This window comes from Lonchura striata, chromosome 7 (assembly GCF_050655825.1).
Source record: "Lonchura striata isolate lonStrDom1 chromosome 7, ASM5065582v1, whole genome shotgun sequence".
Classification (NCBI taxonomy): domain Eukaryota; kingdom Metazoa; phylum Chordata; class Aves; order Passeriformes; family Estrildidae; genus Lonchura; species Lonchura striata.
The window spans coordinates 6,235,151-6,254,544 of record NC_140709.1 but is presented as its reverse complement, the minus strand read 5'-3'; the positions used below and the strand labels follow the sequence as shown (position 1 = coordinate 6,254,544).

At 40.5% G+C, this 19,394-nt stretch overlaps 1 protein-coding gene across 3 annotated transcripts in view; it reads left to right on the top strand.

Annotated features, from left to right (window-relative positions):
- Nucleotides 1-19,394, top strand: part of THSD7B (thrombospondin type 1 domain containing 7B) — a 295,736-nt gene that overhangs the window by 107,302 nt on the left and 169,040 nt on the right. For all 3 annotated transcript variants that reach the window (XM_077784906.2, XM_085584846.1, XM_085584844.1), the window contains exons 5-6: nucleotides 6,280-6,534; nucleotides 12,487-12,656. In XM_077784906.2, coding sequence (XP_077641032.2) covers nucleotides 6,280-6,534; nucleotides 12,487-12,656 — 425 coding nt within the window. The remainder of the gene's footprint in view (nucleotides 1-6,279; nucleotides 6,535-12,486; nucleotides 12,657-19,394) is intronic.

Sequence of the window (19,394 nt, the reverse complement as noted above, 5' to 3'; positions counted from 1 at the left end):
AGATTTGCTGCCATTCTTCTGAAGTGCAGGCTGATCTTACAGACGTTGCTTTACAGCAGCGATGGTATTTTGGCTACTGATAAAGAAGAGTAAATGCATTTGCATAACCCCGTAGTGGGGGCTGGCAGGCAGCCAAGTGTCTGCTGTAAACCAGGAAAGAAATACCTTATTTGTGCTCCTGTAATTTCCTGGCTGATGTTTCCCATTTCTAACGCTGCTAAGCAAGCACCACTGTAAATTAAACTTCTGGACAACTGAGGCCAGGGACAGGAATATCCCAAGATGTGCTTTACCATCCTCTGAGCTGCTGTTCTGCCAGGGCTTTGCCTTCCACCACTGCCCAGTCCTTGCAGGTAACAGGAGTGGTCAGCTAACCACCACCAAGGGCCTCCAGAGGAGAGGGACCACATCTTCATCCTGCCTCCTAATTTGTAATGAAATGGCAAAGATTTATTTATGGCTCAATTTATTACCAAGGTTGTTTAATTTACTGGTGTCTGATTGCAGGGCTGTAAATAGGAATTGCTTGGAGATGAGCAGAAGCATGTGGAACACTGGACATGCTGTCTCAGGGAAACAGAGCTGGGGATGTTTTTAATAAAATATCTTTTCAGTCTGGAGGTTCAACATTTCTCAAAAGGGAAGAAAAAGGAACAAAAGAGGAAAGGAAGGGACAGACCTTTTTGAAAACACCTGAAATGACAACAATTGAACAGCCAAACCATCAGTAGGCTTCGAGACGAGTCCGCTTTTGCTCAGAAATGATTTTGGTGTAGAAACGTTATATTCATGAAAATAAAAGGAGTAATATCAAAATAGAATGATGCTGTGGATCTGGTTTGAACTTTTTAAAGACTTCCTTTATTTAAAAAGTTGGAATTTTTTTCATACTATTTCAGATAGAATTCAGGTTTCAATTTAGTTCAGAAAAAATGTTATAGTTTTGCCTTAAGCCTTACATCCAATAACAGATTTAAACATGAGCACTTCCATACATTAAAAAAAAGAAAAAAATCTCTGGAAAAGATGCAAAAAGTTAATGTGAAAAAAATGCTGCTATTTTTGCTTTCCTGTCTTGTCACAGTTGTAAAACTCTGCAGAATAATGAGACAAAGGCACTTGAGTTCCTTCTTTTTTTTTATTTTTTTTACAAGAGGTTGTTTAGGTTAGACACTAAATTGCAGTTTAGTAAAATAAATGTGCGTAGTTAGACATTGAAATTCTAAATAAATTTAACCTGATTTTCTAACCTGATGTGAGTTCTCAAATAAGCCTATTGAGAAGTTAAAGTCGGGAGCAAACAGTTATAAAGCATTTTTTTATTATTATTATTTGGATTAGGAGTCTTTTATGTACATATTTCTTAAACTCTTCATTATATGTGTAAGATGACAACAGTGATATAATAGATTTGGATTTGGGTTTCTGTTTACTTTACTTTGTAAGTGAAAATTCAGGTCAAACTCAGTCAAGGGACAACCCATCTGTCAAGGCGGAGGTGGAGCAGCATTCAACTCTTTTGTTTGCCTCTGTAATTTAAATTTCCATTATCCATTTCCTAGTGGACTGTGCTTAACCACTTTGGTGTTGTATATTTTTAGGAAAAAAAATTTGCAGTTTCAGTGTTGACATTCTTCTGTTCTCGAGATGAATACAAAATTCTGCAATCAGGAAGTGAAAATGCTGTGCTGTAAAATGCTATTTGATGGTTGTGATTCCGATCTGGGAGAGGAATTCTATGTTCACATTCCTCCTGGCAGATGTAGGAATCAAGCCTCAGTGCTCAGGCTTGAAACAAATCCCTGAGCTGTTGGAGAAGGATATTTTGTTTTCTAATGTTCTTTTCAAAAGTTTTGTCTGTCATTTCTTTTGCTTTTATTTAAAAGCAGAAGAAACAGAGGAGCAGTGATGGCTTTTTTCGTTTCCATGAGTAACATTTTAGTGGCCAGGTATGGAATAGGCTGCTCAGGGGATGGTTCAAAAGGTGTGTGGATGTGGCACTTGGGGAATGGTTTAGTGGTGGACCTGGCACCTGGACCTGGCAGTGCTGGGTTGATAATTGGACTTGATGATCTTAGAGATCTGTTCCAACCCGAACGATTCTGGGGTTCGATGATTTTAGAAGTGATGTCCAATTATAACTGTGTTTTTTCTCCTGTTCTCAAACTGTGCTGGGAACCAGCTGCCTCTGTAGCCCCAAGATCTCAGAGTCTGCCAAGGTAGTGCAAATGGAAGCCAGCACTTATTTATTAATTAAAACAAAGGATCTGGTGCATTAAGTTCTGGAGACACCAAAACTTTGACATCTTTACTGATGTTTGTTTTGGTTATAGATCTCCTAGTTCTCTTTCCCTTAGGTCAGTTGTATGGCAGGGCAGGCAAATATTCCCTATCTTCACCAACCTGGTCCAGAAGGCACTGATGTTTCTTCTGCCAAAAAACCCTCTGCTGTACAGAGTGAATATATGGTATCCAAAATATCCCTGGCAGCCCTTGAAGACCCTAAAAACACATTAGGAATTCTCAGAAGTATGCCTATTAACACAGTTTGCCAATTTCTAAGGGAAATGAGTGTTTTGATGCTGTTAGAAACATGACAAGACCGTCCATTATGAGATGTTAATATTACAGGCCAAGTGCAAGGAATAGGTAGTTTGAATTTCAGCAGCCTGTAGGGCTGGGTCTTTGATTACAGAATAGGAGACACTGCTGAAGAAGAGAAAAAATGGAAATGGGTTGTTAACTTAGGTCATTTCAGGATTATCTTGCTCTGCAGCACGTGGGCTTGAACATGAGTTCTCTGGTCAGGCATGAGACTTCCCAGGAGCCTTCCTAAGCTGCTGGAGGAGAGCCTGGCTGTGGATGTGGTACCCTGTCCTCCTGGTGCTGCCTCTGTGCCAGCAGAATGGTGACAGCTTCTCAGTGTGCCCAGTTACAGGTGATCCTTTCAGTGTAAAAGGTTTTACAAGAACCGCCTGTCTCATCCTGTAATGTAAGGAAATGCATCCACCTGTGCTTCTGAATGCCTTGCTGCAGTTGGGAAGGGAAAGAAGTGGTGACTCCTGTGCTGTGCCCAACCTGATTTACTGGTGCACGGCTCCTGGGTGGTGTTGCTGCTTTTTCCAGATGATGGACCTGCTCCCACTGATTCCCATGTCAGGGATGTGATGGCTCTGTGACTGCAGGGCATGTAGCACAGGCACTGAGCTGTTGGAAAATGTGCTATTTTTGGTGAGTTGCTTTTTGTCCAGAGCAGGAAGATGGTGGGGTTCAGCTCAGTTCCTGTGTCTCGTGGGTGTGTGTGGCTGGAGATGGAGGAGATCAGTGGTGCTGCTCTGTGGGCAGCAGCCTGAAGTGACACAGCCACGGGGGTGTGGAGCTGCACATGCACAGTCAGGGTGGTACCCAGGGCTGCTTTCACTCCTCCTCTGCTGTTCTGGTCCAGGACTCTGGGAGTGTGAAACAGATGTGAAAAGATTTCCTTCCTAGTGTTTTGTGTTTCTTTAATAAGTGGTTTATTGCCCTTGAGCACACAAGAGGCTCAGAGGGCACTGTGCCACTTGAGCGAGCTGTGCTCTCTGCTGCTGCTGGCTGCTCACTAATGGATCCATCCTGTGCCACAGACATCTAGCGTGGGCTGGGAAACAATTCCTGGGCTTTTACAGTGTCAGTCCAAGAATGTAACACACAAAAAAGCATCAGTTGTGTAAGTATTCTGCTGTATCACTGTTACCAGATCAACCCCCGAGTAGAAGATCTAACCTGAGACATGAATATGTGGAAAATCAGTTTAAAACCAGGGCTGATACAGTACCTCCTGTCTCCAAGACCTTGTTCTTGTCTCTGCTGGTTTAGACACAGCCACAGCAGCACAAATCTGTGCCTGGTTTGCAGCCTCAGATCAGTGAATGTCTCACAAGTCTGGGCTTTATCTGTATCAGATCATCCTAAATACATCTGTGACATGAAAGGCTGTGTCTGAATTTCATGCAAAAGAGTGTTTTTACATTTGTCTTTGTGTTGCTCGGTGTCACAATTAATTTGACTTGGAGGCTCTGAGTGAGTAGGTACAAGTTAATTAATTTTCTTTCTGTTCAGCAGTTGCTTGTAATTCTCCCTCAAAAGCCTACTTGAACAGGATGGAAATTGCCAACTCCATGTCTCGTTCACCTTGAGGTCAACAAAGTTAGCATCTTGCCTTTTATAGCAGGAGCAGTGGGGGAGATTTTCAGGGAAAGGAGCAGCTATTCAGCCTCTGGCAAAGGCTTTTGCCAGTGCAAGGGTGATTTCTGGGCAGGGATGGCTTTCCCAGCCAGAGGGTTGGCACAGGTTTGGAGAATCCATTAGGGGAGGTATTGTCTGGCTAAGAGCTGCGACTGGCAAATATAATTTTGACCAAGAATCCAGTCCAGATTTCTAAAGGCTACATTTTATTTGATGTTTCAGTAAAGATCAGGCAGGACTAAAATCTCTTTTGCAGTGATGCATCCCCAGAAGTGGATTTTGCTATTCATGCTGTATCTGAATGGGGAGTTTTGATTACTTTAAAAAGTAAGATCAGTTACCTTCCCTCTCCCTTCCCCGTTCTGTGTTCTTAGATAAATTCAAGTTTTCTGGTACTATCAGTTAGGGCAGTGTCTTTTATGTGCTACTGTTTTACTTACTGAAAATCAGGAATTATTCTTCCTTGTTAGTGTTTTGGCATGGGTGGCTCCTCTGTTGAAAAAAGATTAAAAAGGAAATAAAGTGACCATTCATGTGACTGCATCTAACCTGATGTTCCAAAAACCTACTCAAAACCCCTGGGTTAGTAAGTACCTATGTGATGATTATTACTTTCCAGAACCTTGTTTTGATAGAACTGATGTTTTTACCAGAGACAGCTTTGTAATCAGTTAAATTTGACTCAAAATGTGACACGTTTTTTAATTGTAAGCAAGAATAGTTTCATTTTGAAGGGGTTACATCACATGCTGTTTTTACTTGTTGAAGTTGTTTAAATAAACTTCAGTAAATTCATCCTCACGGCACCTGTGAGATTACTGAGTTTTATTCTGGGTGAAGAAATTGAGACAAAAAGTTGTTACAGTTTTTTTTTTGTTTACTTTGAAGTTCAAATAGAAGCCACTGAATGATCTGTTTTGCTGGTGATTGAGGGTCTAGTCAAACTTGATGTGTTTTAATGGAAATATTCCTGTTGACCTATGTGAAAAGGGGACCAATTTCTAGACTGGAGAAAGGAGTGAATGCCTTTTATCTTCTCTGCTCCCCCTATGAGGCTGCCCAGCAATGCTGACATGATTGCCCCAGTCTATTTGCTTTAGAGGGAGGTATGTTGCCCAAACTGTGCTGTAAGGAATAGCAGGAGAGGTAATGGCTGCTTCCCTGGCAGAAGCTCTGGATATCACACCTTTTAAGTGTACCTGTGTTTGTTCTCTTTGACCACAAGCAGCTGGAGGCTGGAGAAGAAAAATTAAGAGTTCACACTGAGTTCATCAGGTGTGGTCTTAATTTCCGAGGCCAGTTTGCATCGTCCTTATAACACTATACAGAAGTCAAAATGTATTGTAGCTTTGGGACTCTTCAAAATGTTGCTGTGGGACTTTGCATTTGATATCAAATCTCATCAGTTGGTAGCCCTTAGAATCTGGTTTCCCATTGTGTTTGGCCTAGGGTGCCATTTATTTGTTACAGAATGAAAGTGATCATGTCCTGATGTCAGCTGCAGTTACTAAGTCCCAAAATCCAGCAACAGTTGCAGCATTCCTGAGTCGCTGGTTGTTTGACAGGTTGGAAAATTCTCTGACATTGTTTGACAGCACATGCTTGATAGCAGCCTCATGGAACTGAGACCTTTCTTATTAGTGTGGGATTAACTGTGTTTTAAAGGAGCAGAGTTGCTGAACTGGATGGATGGATGGAGGACATTCAGTCCTGTGTGTGGGATATTAGAATGGTTACCTGTGGCAGTATTTCTCTTGGCCTTAGATTTTGTTTTCCATACAGGATGAACTGTGGAGTTCTAGCTACACAAGCACAAATATAATGCCTTGTGCATTTGTTTTAACTCGAGATAAATGAGATACATTATTTACAAAGTACTCAGCATGCAAGCTTGCGCCCAGAGCTCGTTGGAAATGTGTTACATGCCCTGCATTAGGACTTGTGTTGCACTGGTGTTGATGTAGATCTTCTGATGGAATGACCATGGATTCCTTCTTGAAAAAGAAGTTCATTGAGCAAGACCTCCTCAGCTGTTGCGCTGTGTTCTTCCCGCAGCCTCTGCCTGCAAGACCCCGTGACGGCCGTGACCTCCAGGTCGTGTGTCATGCCCAAGGACTGCGCCACGTCCGAGTGGTCCCCGTGGAGCCCCTGCTCGCGCAGCTGCGGCTGGGGCAGCGTGGCCGCGGGGCTGCGCGGCCGGCGCCGCCGCGTGCGCAGCGTGGCCGTGGGCGCCGGCAAGCCCTGCCCGGAGCTGGAGCAGAGGGAAGCGTGCAGTGGAGGAGGGAAGGCACCGCTGCAGCCCTGCCCCAGGTACGGCCAGAGCTTCTTCTTCTCCCCCAGGTTTTGGAGGTAAAGAAGCCCCTGCAGGTCCTCCCTGCTCAGTTTGTGCATGGAGAGGGTTGCAAGTGGTGCTTTCTCTGTGTCTGAGAGATCATCGATTTGGTCATTGTTAGCTGTGATTATTGGTATTATTTATTGTTACTAATACTCTTCTAATTATTCGTATATTTCATTATTCCTATTACAATAATTACAGTTATATGTAGAAATAAATTGGAATTGCACCCACTACAGTTTGCATTTTCATATTTTAAAAACAGTTGCTCTTGTTCTCAGAAACATTTGTCCTGTTGCTGTTTCAGTGAATTTCATCAGCTGTGCAGAGACTGGGCAGGTCTCCATGGCTGAGCTTTTATTGGCTTTGAAATTTTAACTTTTACATAAGATTTAATTATTGTCTTCATCTCCCCATAAAAAAATCCCAGTCTTGCTTGAGAAAGATGGGAACTGCTTGGAGGTAATAGATTGGACTTTATTGAGCACCTCTGTGTGCTTCTTGAAATGGGAAACTTTGCAGTCCCTGAGAGCTTGCTTGGTTTGTGTTGTGAAGGAGAGGATCTCACCTTTCTGGTCTGCAATTTTGCTTGGCCAGGCTAACAGAGGAGTCTGGTAGTGTGCTTTGCAAAGAAAATAAAATATGGCTTGATTTTTCCTGTGATGTGTTCTGAGATTGACTGTAAAATGCTTTGGGATTGATAGAATTTTCTATGCATGCAGAAAAATCTCCCTGTCTGTGAATGAGTGTGTTTAATAGGAGAACTGTTCAGTGCTCAAGTCATGAGTTTCTGGGGATTTTGCCAGATACTGCCAAAACCTTCTATAAAACCTTTGTAGGATACATTTCTTAGGAAGGCATCACCTATAAAAGTGTCTCTGTATCACTGGGCTCATTCAAAATCAAATGCTGATCATTTTTATGCACCCTGCTAGCAGAAGAGAGGAAGTATAAAAAAATATTCTGTTGCTTGATTACATCCTACGGAAAGGCTCTTACAGAGTGATTTTTGCTCCTGCCCAAGTGCACATCAATTTCAAAGACAATAGATTAACACATTGTCTTGCTGATTTTGTACAGGAGCGTGGGTGCAGGTGACACCTGATTGGGGGAGACTGGCTGGAAGTTAATCAGGGAGGGAACAGACGTGGGTCTGTCCCTGGTTTCTCACTTCCTCTTTTTGACATTGCACTGTATTGAAGGGCAAACGGTTGTGTAGAGCCAGGAGAGCACAAAAGGTGAGAACCTGCAAACCACTGATAATTTTTGTAGGTGCCTCTCTCTCTATAGAAGAATATCTGTTGTTCTTTCAGTGCATTGCTGCTATGCCCAGGTTTTCATGAGCCTGTGAACTCTGAAACCTTCCCCATCCTGTTATGCCTCCCTACCTTGAGGCAACACCTCCGGGGCAGTATCTGCATGAGTGAGGATGAACTCTAATGTGCTAGCTCAGAAAAAGAGCATTAAACTTGTAGGTTAATAGAGCCACTTAGCTGAAAATATTAAAAAGTACAACTCTGGTATTTAGTTAATTGTTATTTCCAGGGATGTAATATCTCAAAATGCAGGTGGTAGGCTATGACCTTCTCACACTGTGCAGAAGAATTTTACAGCAGTGCCTGGTTACTAGGCTTTGATTGATTCACTCAGTATAAAGAAACAAGCGAGAATGAAAATCCATAATATTGCAGTATGTGCTGTGTGTCTACTGGATGTAAGGCTGTGGGGACCAGGATTTTGTATTAATGAACAGAAGTAAAAAATGTATGTTATTAGATTTCAGCAGCTAGTAAAGGTTGCTATTGGTCCATATTTGAGTTAGCAGCCTGGTGATTTGGTGCTGGTCCTTGGGAATTGGTGACTGAGCTACTGGAAAAAGCTCAGACATAGAGAGATGTTGTGTTAATCCTTGTGAAATAATACAAGAAACCTTAAATGCTCCTATTCTCCTTATTTGACCACATTCTATTTGTAGGGTAATTCCTATAATGATTATGCTTTTTTTCTCCTTAAATATATGCCACTTCATCTGCTGTTTGCTGAGGCTTACCAAACAATGATCTTTCTACCCCTTAAATGAAGATGATGAATTTAAGGAGCTTCAGTAGCAGAAATAAAAAAGGCACTCCTTCATTTGTCTGGTTTCAACACAAACCACTCCTTCTTTTGTTCTGTTTGCCTAATCAGATTCATTTTTAAATCCTTTAAGTGAGGCTCCTATTTACTTTCCAAGTTCCTAGAAATCTTTTTTTTAGGTTGATTTGGAAACAAGTAGTCTTTCCTTTAGTTTTAGGGCAAGAATTATGCAAAGCATGCTTCAGCCACAGCAAAGAGAGTGGGCTAGGACATAGACCAGAACAAGTTACTGAGCAAAAGGAATGGGATTAGGAAGAAATTAATATTATATTAGAAGAATATTAGGAAGAAATTCTTCATTGTAAGGGTGGTCAGTTGATGGCAGAGCTCGCCCAGCAAAGTTGTGGCTGCTCCAACCCTAGAAGTGTCCAAGGCCAGGTTGGACAGGGCTTGGAGCAATCTGGGATAGTCAAGGGGGTTGAAATGAGATGATCTTCAAGGTCCCTTCCAGCCCAAACAAATCTGTGATTTTATGATTTTCTAGAGGCTGTTTTTTAATGCAGGGGCAGAGAGCACCTCATGACTGCATGAATGTACATGATGTGGGCTTCATTCACTGACATAAAAAAGCAGCAGTTTAAGAGGTAGCACTTGAAGAGTTGTACTGTACAGAGAGAGGTGGGTGAAGTTATATTCCAGTCTCCTAAAAGGATCCAGAGATGACAAAAATACTTTGAGCCTCAGAACTGCTCAGTTAAATATAACGTCTATGCCCATGGTAAAGCTACAAGTTAAAGGTCCCATCACATGTAGGTAGCACAGGTGTAAATTTGCTATTAAATGGGAAGGGCTTTTAAATTTATGACTGAAGTTTATAATAACATCTATAATCAATAGTCTAAATGCAAGAAAATAAAACACTTTAACTGCGTGTAAGACTCTAGAGCTTTACGCTTTGTTTTACCTTTGGTTATTTGTTCTGAAAGGATTAAGTACTTAAAAAGCTTAAACACATAGGAGGTGATTCTGCTTTCTTTTATTGTCATATAAATTTGGGATAGTTCAATTAAAGTGAATGGCTATATACAGGTATAAAACTTGTGTAACCACTAAGAGCATAAGTCCTATAGACTAAAGAGACCAGGAGGTTACTATAAATCGGAAAGATATTGAGCCCTTATTTGTTTCATAACTGTCACCGAGTCATGAGTTTTAAAACAATGTATTATATCTTTTTTATCCGTGATGTGTTGCTTTCATGTTCGCTGGGAATAGATAGATTTTCCAGAATTATGATTATGTCTTCATATCATTCATTTTGGTTGTGGTTGCTACGTTACGAGACAGGGATATAGCAAAAACTCTCTTTGCTTTGTTGGAAATTCAAAGCTTTTCAGAAGTTAAATGATGGAAAATGGGAATGTATTAAGGCTTGATTTTTGTTAAAAAGGCTTATTGCTGAGATACAGGTGTGATGGTATCACTTTGTAAATGAGGTTTATTATGCCTGCCCAAATTAAAGATAAGGCATTAGTATGAAGTAGTAAAGACTGGAGAGGAAGTGCGGTGAACTGTGCTAGAAGGCTCTGGAGTTGTACTGGGGACTGGTAGCAACACTCCAGCCCTTTGACCTCCTGGTGGGCTTGTTAATGGCTATGGAAATGTGTCCCTTTTTATGCCTGGAGGTCAGGATTTGTTTTTGGAGCACTGGACAGCTGAGGACGTGTGCAGGTAAGAGCAGACAGGGCAGAGGCTTGCAGCTGTGGAGAGCTGTCCTTGCACATGCTCACACAAGTTACTCTGGGAGAATATATAAAGGGATCTTTTTTTTCTTTTTAATTCAAGAGCTGATGAAGTTTAATTATCTCTCTGAGCTCAGATTTAGTTATTTTGCATAATTTTAATCACCGATGGCCTAATTTTCATAGGTGTTAATTCCCGCAGCTGACACTGAATAGGAGAAGCAGATGCTCACACCCCTGGAAATGAGTCTTTAGGATCTAGAGTTCACAGCTGATTTCCTAAGCCAGATATTGATAATGAGTTTTAACTTAGTCAGTTTTTGTTTTAAGAAATACTTCCTCAAAACAACTATTTCCATGGCTGTGGAAAGATGCGTGTGTTCTATACTTAAGATTTTAATTTCTAAAGTAGATCTGAAAAGCATAGAGTTCTGAAGGGATGTGGAGGAGGAATCGTCTTCACCCAGTGTTTGATGAAGAGCATTTTCATTGCCTTTATGGTTGCATTTAACACTGCAGGTCCAAGAAATGGGATTAAGAATTCCCAAAAGGAACTAAAGAGTTACATGTTGTGGGAGTTAGGTATTTGATACTTGTCATGTGAAAAGTGTGCTCTTTATTATTTTCTTTGGGGGTAATGAAACCTGTGTGTTTATCCAGATTTGCACAGGATGCTGCGAGTTATTTAAGAGAGCATGACAGCTCATCTGAACAGTACCTGTAAATGCAAGTAATTGGCAGGATTCACAAATATTTTTTTGTGAATACATTACAAACTTTGGGGCTAATTAAAAAAACAGCATTCACAAAATAAGAGAACATGTGTGCTCCAACAATGTGTTTATTTTTCATATAGTTTTGAGATGCAGGTTTGCTTGTTATAGCTGTCAGGAGTAGATACTGTGGAGAATAAGCAGAATTATGATGTGGAAGGCTTTTTGTGCAGAGACACCCCACTGTGTTTGAGTTTACAGTGATCAGTCAGCAGTTAAGGAACATATGTAGTTGTAACAACTGTGGATCTGCTTTTGAAGGAGAGAGTATTTGTCTTGAGAATAAAGGAGGGAAATTATTTTACGTAGTTTACATTACACAAAACCCAAAGATTCTGTGGTAAAAATAACCTAGGAAATTTGGAGGAGTGGAGGCATAAAGCAGCACAAGTGTGAACAGATTGGTTATAAAAACAGTATTGCCTAAGATTTGTGTCTGGGAAGCTCGGGAAGACTTTGGGCTCTTATTTACTCCCCTCAGACTATGACCTGTGAATCAAAGTGAACTCTGCCTGAGGAAACATTTGTGTTAGAAATATACTCTACATTTTCGGTCATGATGGGGAAATAAATTCTGCTTTCCATGGATATACACTGCTGTTTTCTCTGTCGTTTTAGTAAGCTCTTCCTGGCATTTAAGCTGGTACACACTAACAACTGTTGTCTGTACATTCACCTACCTGTGTCCCAAAACATTATAATTCCTTGAAAACCTTTGATGCACTTTATTAGGTGTGAACGGAACATAGAATGAAAGTATTTCTTGTCTCGAGCTTGGTGTGTATCACAATTTGTGGAAAATGGAATTAATTGAGATGCTTTAGCCAATCCCTTGAAGGAACTGGCAGGACCTTGGGCACTTGGAAAGGTGCCCCCTGTGGAAGAGCTGTGAGTGCTTGGAGCTCCATTGAAGTATGCAGGATTTCAGCTGCCAGGGGCATTTCAGAGAGAGGTGTTCAGCTCTTGGCAGAGAGGGGTGGTTTAGTGCTGTGAGACACATGTTTGAAAACTGCTGTTCACACTTAATCAAACCTCTTAATCTTCACTCATTTTTTACACTGTGCTCAAAGGTGCTGTCAGGGTGATTTAGTGCTTCAGAACGCTTTGCAGATTGGTGCTCTGTCAAAAGTTTTACACAAGTGCTCTAGACAAATAGCACTTTACTTAACCTATGCAAGTTTAACATTTAAAATGTTTCCAAACATTCCCTGTTTTGGATAGGAAAGTGCTGCTATAAAGATTAAACCAGTTGTATTTTGTCATCTAATAACGTACCTCTCCCTTATCTGCAGTCTTTCAAAAACTCATTTTACCTGTTCTCTCTCTATTCCCAAAGGTTTGCCTGGAGGACCTCTGAATGGAAAGCTTGCCAAGTGTCTCTGCTCCTTGACCAGCAGGACCCTCAGCAGCAGAAGCAGGCAGGACTCTGTGGAGGTGGGATCCAAACCCGAGTGGTCTACTGTGCCCAGATCGTCGTGGAGCTGGGGACACACCGGCCGAAGGAGGGTGCGTGTGGAGGGTCCCTCTCAACTGCTGGCCCGAGTGGGTCTGAGCAGGAGAAACAGGAAGAAAGGAGTAGATAACATGGAGTCATTGGTAGCCTTTGGCTTGCTGATGCCCTCCTTGCATCCATGCTCACACAGGGAGGTGCTGCTCGGCACCAGAGGAAGCCCTGAGGAGCTGCCAGGAGCCACAGCCTCCTGGGATGAATTGTTGCTCTGTTGTTCACTTCATTGGGAGAGTTACAAAGGATGAAGGAACTAAATTATACTTGGAGTTGACTTTTCTTCCTCTGTCATATATATCAGGAAACCCAGCCCCTTGGTAGCTGAATGCACTTATCTGTAGTGTAGTCTTAGTTTAGAATATAAAACAGGTTGTCACACACCATTCCGGATATGGCTTTAGCCTCTGCTTCAGGTTGATACACAATCTTTCTTGTGATTTGAAGGGGAAAGTAAAAATAATATTGTCACAACTTCTGAGCAGACAGACGAGTTTTGGACTCTGGAAGTGAGTTATATTTCCTTTAGAAGAATAATAAGTAGTTACAGATTTACAATGAATAATTAATCATAGGCTGTTTTATTTACTCAATGTGGTGCTCTTGCAGAATGTGTTTTTGAGCAGAGATGTAAGATAATAACACAATATTGTATCTTAGATTTATTTACTTACAGAGGAGAAGCAAGTGTTTCCTGGATGCCCAGTGTGTGTCCCAGCATCCCTCACAGACTCTTGAGGGTATAGACAGCCAAACCTGTTTTAATCTCTATTCAGTCCATGCACAGTTGCTGATTCACCTCTCCCAGACTGGCACTCCTTTGCTTTCCCAGCACAACCCCTCTCTCTTGTTTCACACAAGTGTGTGATGCAGGGGACTTTCAGAGTTAGAAAAGTGCTGTTGATAAAAGGTGTGTGGCATTTACTGACTTTCTTCATCCTTCTGAGCACTCCTGTGTTCCTTGCAGCCACTGCAAAGCAGGCTGGTGAGCAGAGAGCTTGAACTGACTTCATTCATACTTTATTCTGGGTCAGAATTGTGAATTTCTCAGGAAGATAGAGGAGTGCCTCTGAATTCCTTGAGCATTTACGTATCTCATGACCAGAGTGGTGCTGCATATCCAGTGTGTGACCTACCTGCAGCTTTTTCCCTTGCTCAAAGTTCAGTTCAGCTTAAAAGTTGCAAACCCTCTCCTCAACTGAAAAAAAACCACAAAATCTGGGATACCTCTTCCTTGTATTTACACTTCTAATCTCTAAAAAAAAAAAAAATCCATAGAGTCAAGTGGAAAAACCCAGATGTGCAGAGCAATTGTACAAGGTATAAACAATTACTGTAATTTCAAAGCAGTAGTGCAGATGTACAGTAGTGCTTGGAAAGTGAAAATCCCATCTACTGTCAGCACAGTTACATGCAAATGGAAAAAGGGAAAGCCTTCCCTGTTATTCCTCTTCATCCAGTAATACTCAGTCTGTCTCATTTACTAGCTGACTAATTTTTGTTCTTTGAATAAATAAGGAATTACACATTTTTTGGCTTTTTTCTTTTGGCAATCAGAACTGGCAGAATACTTTTATTTATCACTATCTCATCTTTTACTGTACCAATTTTTCAGCTATGAGGAGAGGATGAGGAAATTAATCGTCTATGTATAAGCAAATATAGTGTCTAATTGCTACCATCCAAAGCACAGTAATTTTCTTTCTTCACCTCTTGAGTGTCCTTAAAGGGATCATTCAGGAATCAAACAAGCAAGTCTAATGGGATATTACCATCCATCACAGTTGTTATTCTTCTGGTGACTTCCAAAGAGAATTTGGACCTGGGCCCAATGACATATGTGAAAGAAGATTTTGTCCCGTGGTCTCTCCAGCAGCATTCTGGGATAAAATATGTTGAATCCTAGTTGGAGACAGGTACCATCTGTGATGTGTTTATACATACTGCTCAAAGCTCTTTTATCTCCCAAGGATGTCTCTCCCACTTTTTATTTGCCTAGTCTTCCCATCCATGTCTTCTTTTATTAAAATGTGTGTTTGGAAAGGGAGCACCTGTTTCCTTGAGCCTCTATATATCAGTTGTTCAGAATGTTAAGTCTGCTGAAATCTTTCTGTATTTTGATTATAAGGTTCCAACTTGAAGATACTGAAAATGGAAAACTGTCACTCAGGTATTACTTTAAGAAATGCATTGATAAGATTTCATATTTTTCTTCTCCAAGAGGTGACCTAACTAAGAAATCCCTGTCTTGTTCCAAGTGAAGTTATATGTTTTCTAAGCCTTGAGGAGGATGTTCATACTATTAATATGAGTATTTGGAAGGAAAAGATATTGCAGTCTTTGAAGTACTTGGTAATATTCCTGCATTCTGAGGCTGTTACACCTAAATTTACATTGGTAAATGTGTAAAGTGATGTGTAGTTCAGAGGTCTGTGAAGAGACTGTGCTGCTTGTAATGCTGCCTGTTCTGTCCAAGGAGTCCACATCCCTCCTCACCTGGGAGGCTTTTGTTAATTTAGGCTGAATTTTAACATCATTACCTTTCTACAGATCCTGCTGGTTTTAAGTATCTCACTGAATTTTAACATATTTAAATTTATAATGCTTAATTTTCACCAAGAGGCAGTAATCTAGTAATTCCAGAGATGGAAGTGGCAAATCTGCATGTTTGAAATGATGTTGCTTTTAAAGAGGAGACACATTTTGCACAAAAAGTAGCACAGAATATGCAAGTGAGCTACTTGTGGTACAGCCCCTTCTGCCCTTCACTCTGGATATTCCTTGATCCCTGTGCCTGAAATCCCATTTTTGGAACAAATTGTATGACTAGTGGTAGCTACCATTCTTTGTACCTCTTTTTTAAAGTTAAAGTTCATTCATATGAAAACTCTTTTAAGCAAAGTAGGAATGCACATCATGAACTTATTTTTAAAGCCAGACACTGCTGCCATAGGACACACATGCTTGCTTCTCTTCTGTAAATCGGCTTACAAAAAGAGATAAGATTTTTGGGGTTTTTATGGAATTTATCTGAAATGCATTTTTCCATAAAAGATTTTAATTGATCTGGGTGAATATCACTAACTAGCAATCCCCAGTATACCAACAAAAAAGACATCTGGTAGGAAATAATATTATGCAACAATCTGTTTATGAAACCTTTCCTTGTTTGGCAGTACAACTCTCCTCTCAATCTCAATAAATTATTCCAGTGGTATGGGAATGAAAATTCCTCTTAGAATCTGGGACTGGTAGCTGTATTTATATTCAAACTGTTAATAAACATATGTAATTCTTAGATTTAATTTTCTACCTCAGGATTTTTGTTTTTTTACTTTCTTTTCTGAAGACCAAGGAGTATTCTGTTTTCTAATTAATTTTGTTGTTTGGATTTATCTGGAATCTGTATCTCTTTCTCAGTAGTCTGGGAGATAGGAAATACTTCTGGAGTATTTTATAAAGACTGCTTTCTTCTCTGAATTAGTTATCTGCTGTCTCTAGTGACTGGGATTGCTGCTCTTTCCATATTTTCTGTAGTTTTCTAACTAGGATTCTACCTGCCCTGTCATTCTTTCGTAAAATTTGTGCCTTTCAGATCTTGACATTTTTCCTTTTTTACTTGTTTGAATGAGATCCGATTCATATCATGCTTTCAGAATTTTCTTAGAGTGTTTTTGAAGCCTGTCTGCTTAAGTTTTAATTATAGGACTGAAAAGACCTTTGTGAAATAATGCTTTGCATCCTTGAATCCTCTTTATTATTTACTCAGCATAGTAAATTTGTCTAATGTATCCCTTATTACCTGCTCACCAGAAGTCATTACAGGTTCTTTTTAATCTTTGTTGTTACATCTGAAAATTCACGTAAAATTCTCATGCCTGTACAAGGTTCTAAAATTTTGATTACATTTTTTTGGTTAATGAGTTTCTCTATCATATTTTTCTCCATATATTTATTTTTATTTGAGCTTTAATTTCAATAGTAGGTATGTGACACAACCTTCATTTTTTTTGGATAGCTTTCAGTGTTACCTTCCAAAACTATTTCTTATAGAAGTCTCCATTATTTTTGTATTCCTCTTTCCTTTGAGAGACATTTAACCCTCACCTTGCCTGACTTACTCCCCTGCAGTTCTCAGCCTACACTAATTTTTGGTTTTTTTTAGGATGCAATTCCACCTGGTTCATTTTACATCAGATTGTTTTTTTATAAACTTGTGTGTTGCCAGCTGTAGCAGCAAAACCTCCTTTAGTCTGTTTACAGCTGAGGACTTGGAAAATCCTCAACTACCTGTTCAGGTCTAATGGTTACTCTCTGATCCATCCCTCTGTGTATTCCCTTATGTAGTTTTGTCTTACAAGCCCCTTTACTGACAGAATCACAAAATGGTCTGAAGCTGAAACTGGTCCCCTGCACTTTCATCTAACTCCAACTTCTACGAGTCTCAAAATGATTATTTTATGGCCTTTATATGTTCTTGTTTTCCTCAAAATATTGAACTTTCTCCCTACTGCTGATAGACAAAAATGCCTGTTCCTTTCTTATCTGATGAGTGAATTTTTCAGATTCTTCTTGATTCCCACATGGGAAATATTTTGGCATTGTGTTTTGTTTTTCAGATATTGGTGTCTCTTTGGACTTGCACAGAGATTAATTTGAGGAGTCCTTTCATAGATATGTTATTCTCTATTTATTCTCATCCCTTTCTTTCTGCCCTATTGTCTCTTTTAGCTCCAAAATGTGCTGTTTTACTTCCTTTGCTCTGTATGCTCTGTTCCCTAATGAAGGTGCCAAATTTTTTTCCCTGCAAGTTCTTTGTTCTGCTCTGAATCATGACCTTCCAATGTTTGTCTCCTGGGGGATTAGTGTTTCAAACAGGTGCATGTGGCATCTGTTCAGTAAACTGTGATTTTAGGAAGAGGAAAATGCCAGTGGAAAGTCCAGTTTGAATGTGCCACCATCCCCTTGGGTGCCAGGGGTCTTGTGGAGCACCAGATCCAGCTCTTCAGGAACTGGAAGTTGGTTGTGCAGGCTGTTGTTGTTTATGGCTGCTGCCATCCTGCATATTTATAGGGAAGGGCTGTGTTGATGCACATAAGCTGCCTGGAGGAGTTGATGCAGGTTATGCACTGTTGGAGTGAACAGGAACCCTGTGTGGAGTGGAAGCCCTATATTAAATGCACACTTTTTTTTTTTTTTTTTTTTTGTAAATTTATGCTGGTGAAACTGCAGGAATGAGAAGATTAATTTACTCTACGGAAATTAGAATTTTAGGACTTTGATGTTTAAATCCTGTTTTCCTTGTCTAGTTTATGAAATTGAAAAGGAATAGGTTAGCATATATATGTAATGAGAAAACTTGACTAAGACTGTAGGAGGGAGAGAAATAATGGTCAGCAGTGGTGTGAAAAAAGCTTTGTTGAGCTGCTTCTGGTGCAGCAACAGGAACATCCAGCCTGGGGCTTAGCTGCCCTGAATCAGCTAGAAACCAGATTCTCAGGTGGAACCTCTGCCCCCCAAGGATCCCTCTCATCCCAAACTAGTTATTTATCACTGGGATGGCTGTATTGGCTTGAAAAGATGAAAAATACACCTCTGAAGTGTGAAATATATTCAGAGAAGTCTGTATCAGATTTTTATTGCTGGGATGCCTAGTTATTGATCTGTAAGCTCACCAAATGCTGAGCAGATTTATGAGATACGACTCACATAATGGAAAAATAAATATGTAACAGCTGGCTTCTTCAGGGGAAACCCTGTAGAAGCAGGAGAGGAAATGATTTTATTCAGATTGTTGTAGTGCTTGACAGTGGTGTTTAAATGTGCATTTCAAAAAATTGAGTTTGAATCCATTAAGGAAAAAAACCATTTTCCCTAACGTGTTTCAGAGGTGTAATACTTTTAGTTATTTCATATCTTAAAACTAATTAAACTAAAATAAAGTGAGTAATGTTTAAAAAGATTTGACAGTGAAAAAAGTGAGCCTTTTAAGAGATGCCTTATAAATAATAGGCCTTTTTTTGTCAATAAGCTATTTGTTATGACCCTGAATAGTTATCACTTTATAAATGCTTGAATTTGTTTAGCTGGCTGTGGTTTGCAGGAAATAATATGTTGCCCAGTTAGTTCACGTGAGATGCAAGGTTTTAGTCCAGGCTTTTATCTTTAAAAGCTAACATTTTAATTGCATCTGTGTTTTTATAATAATTTCCTGCCACTGGAACTGGATTCATTCCCTTCCAGACAGTGATGGTTTGTTCTGTGTAATTTTGTCCTGCTGCTGTTCTGAGGCTGAGGAGCTGCATTGTGTTCAGACAAAAACATGGAGCGAGATGAAAAATTCAAAGGATTTGTGTGCACGAGGCTACGCCACAAACTGGGACACTGGGGAGAGAGAAGGAAGCAGAGGTGTCTGGAGCAGGAGACACTGGAGATAAATGAAGTTTGTGTGCCAAGGCCAGCCTGGCTGCTCCCAGGATCCGTGCTGGCTGTGTCACCAGCGTAGCTTTGGGCCACCTGTGCCACATCCCGGTGTCCCAGGCACATCCACAGAGGTGCTTTTGTGGTGCCAGTGGCAGAAGAGGTTTCTCCTTCCTGTGGAATGAACGCTGAACTCGGCACTGGGCAAAGCTCCCACTCTTACAAGGCTTTCATGAAGTTTTCATGGATTTTCTTCCCTGTTTCATAGGTTTTCTCCCCTGTTTTCCTTGTTTCTTCTCTCACCCTCTCTGGTGGTCTGC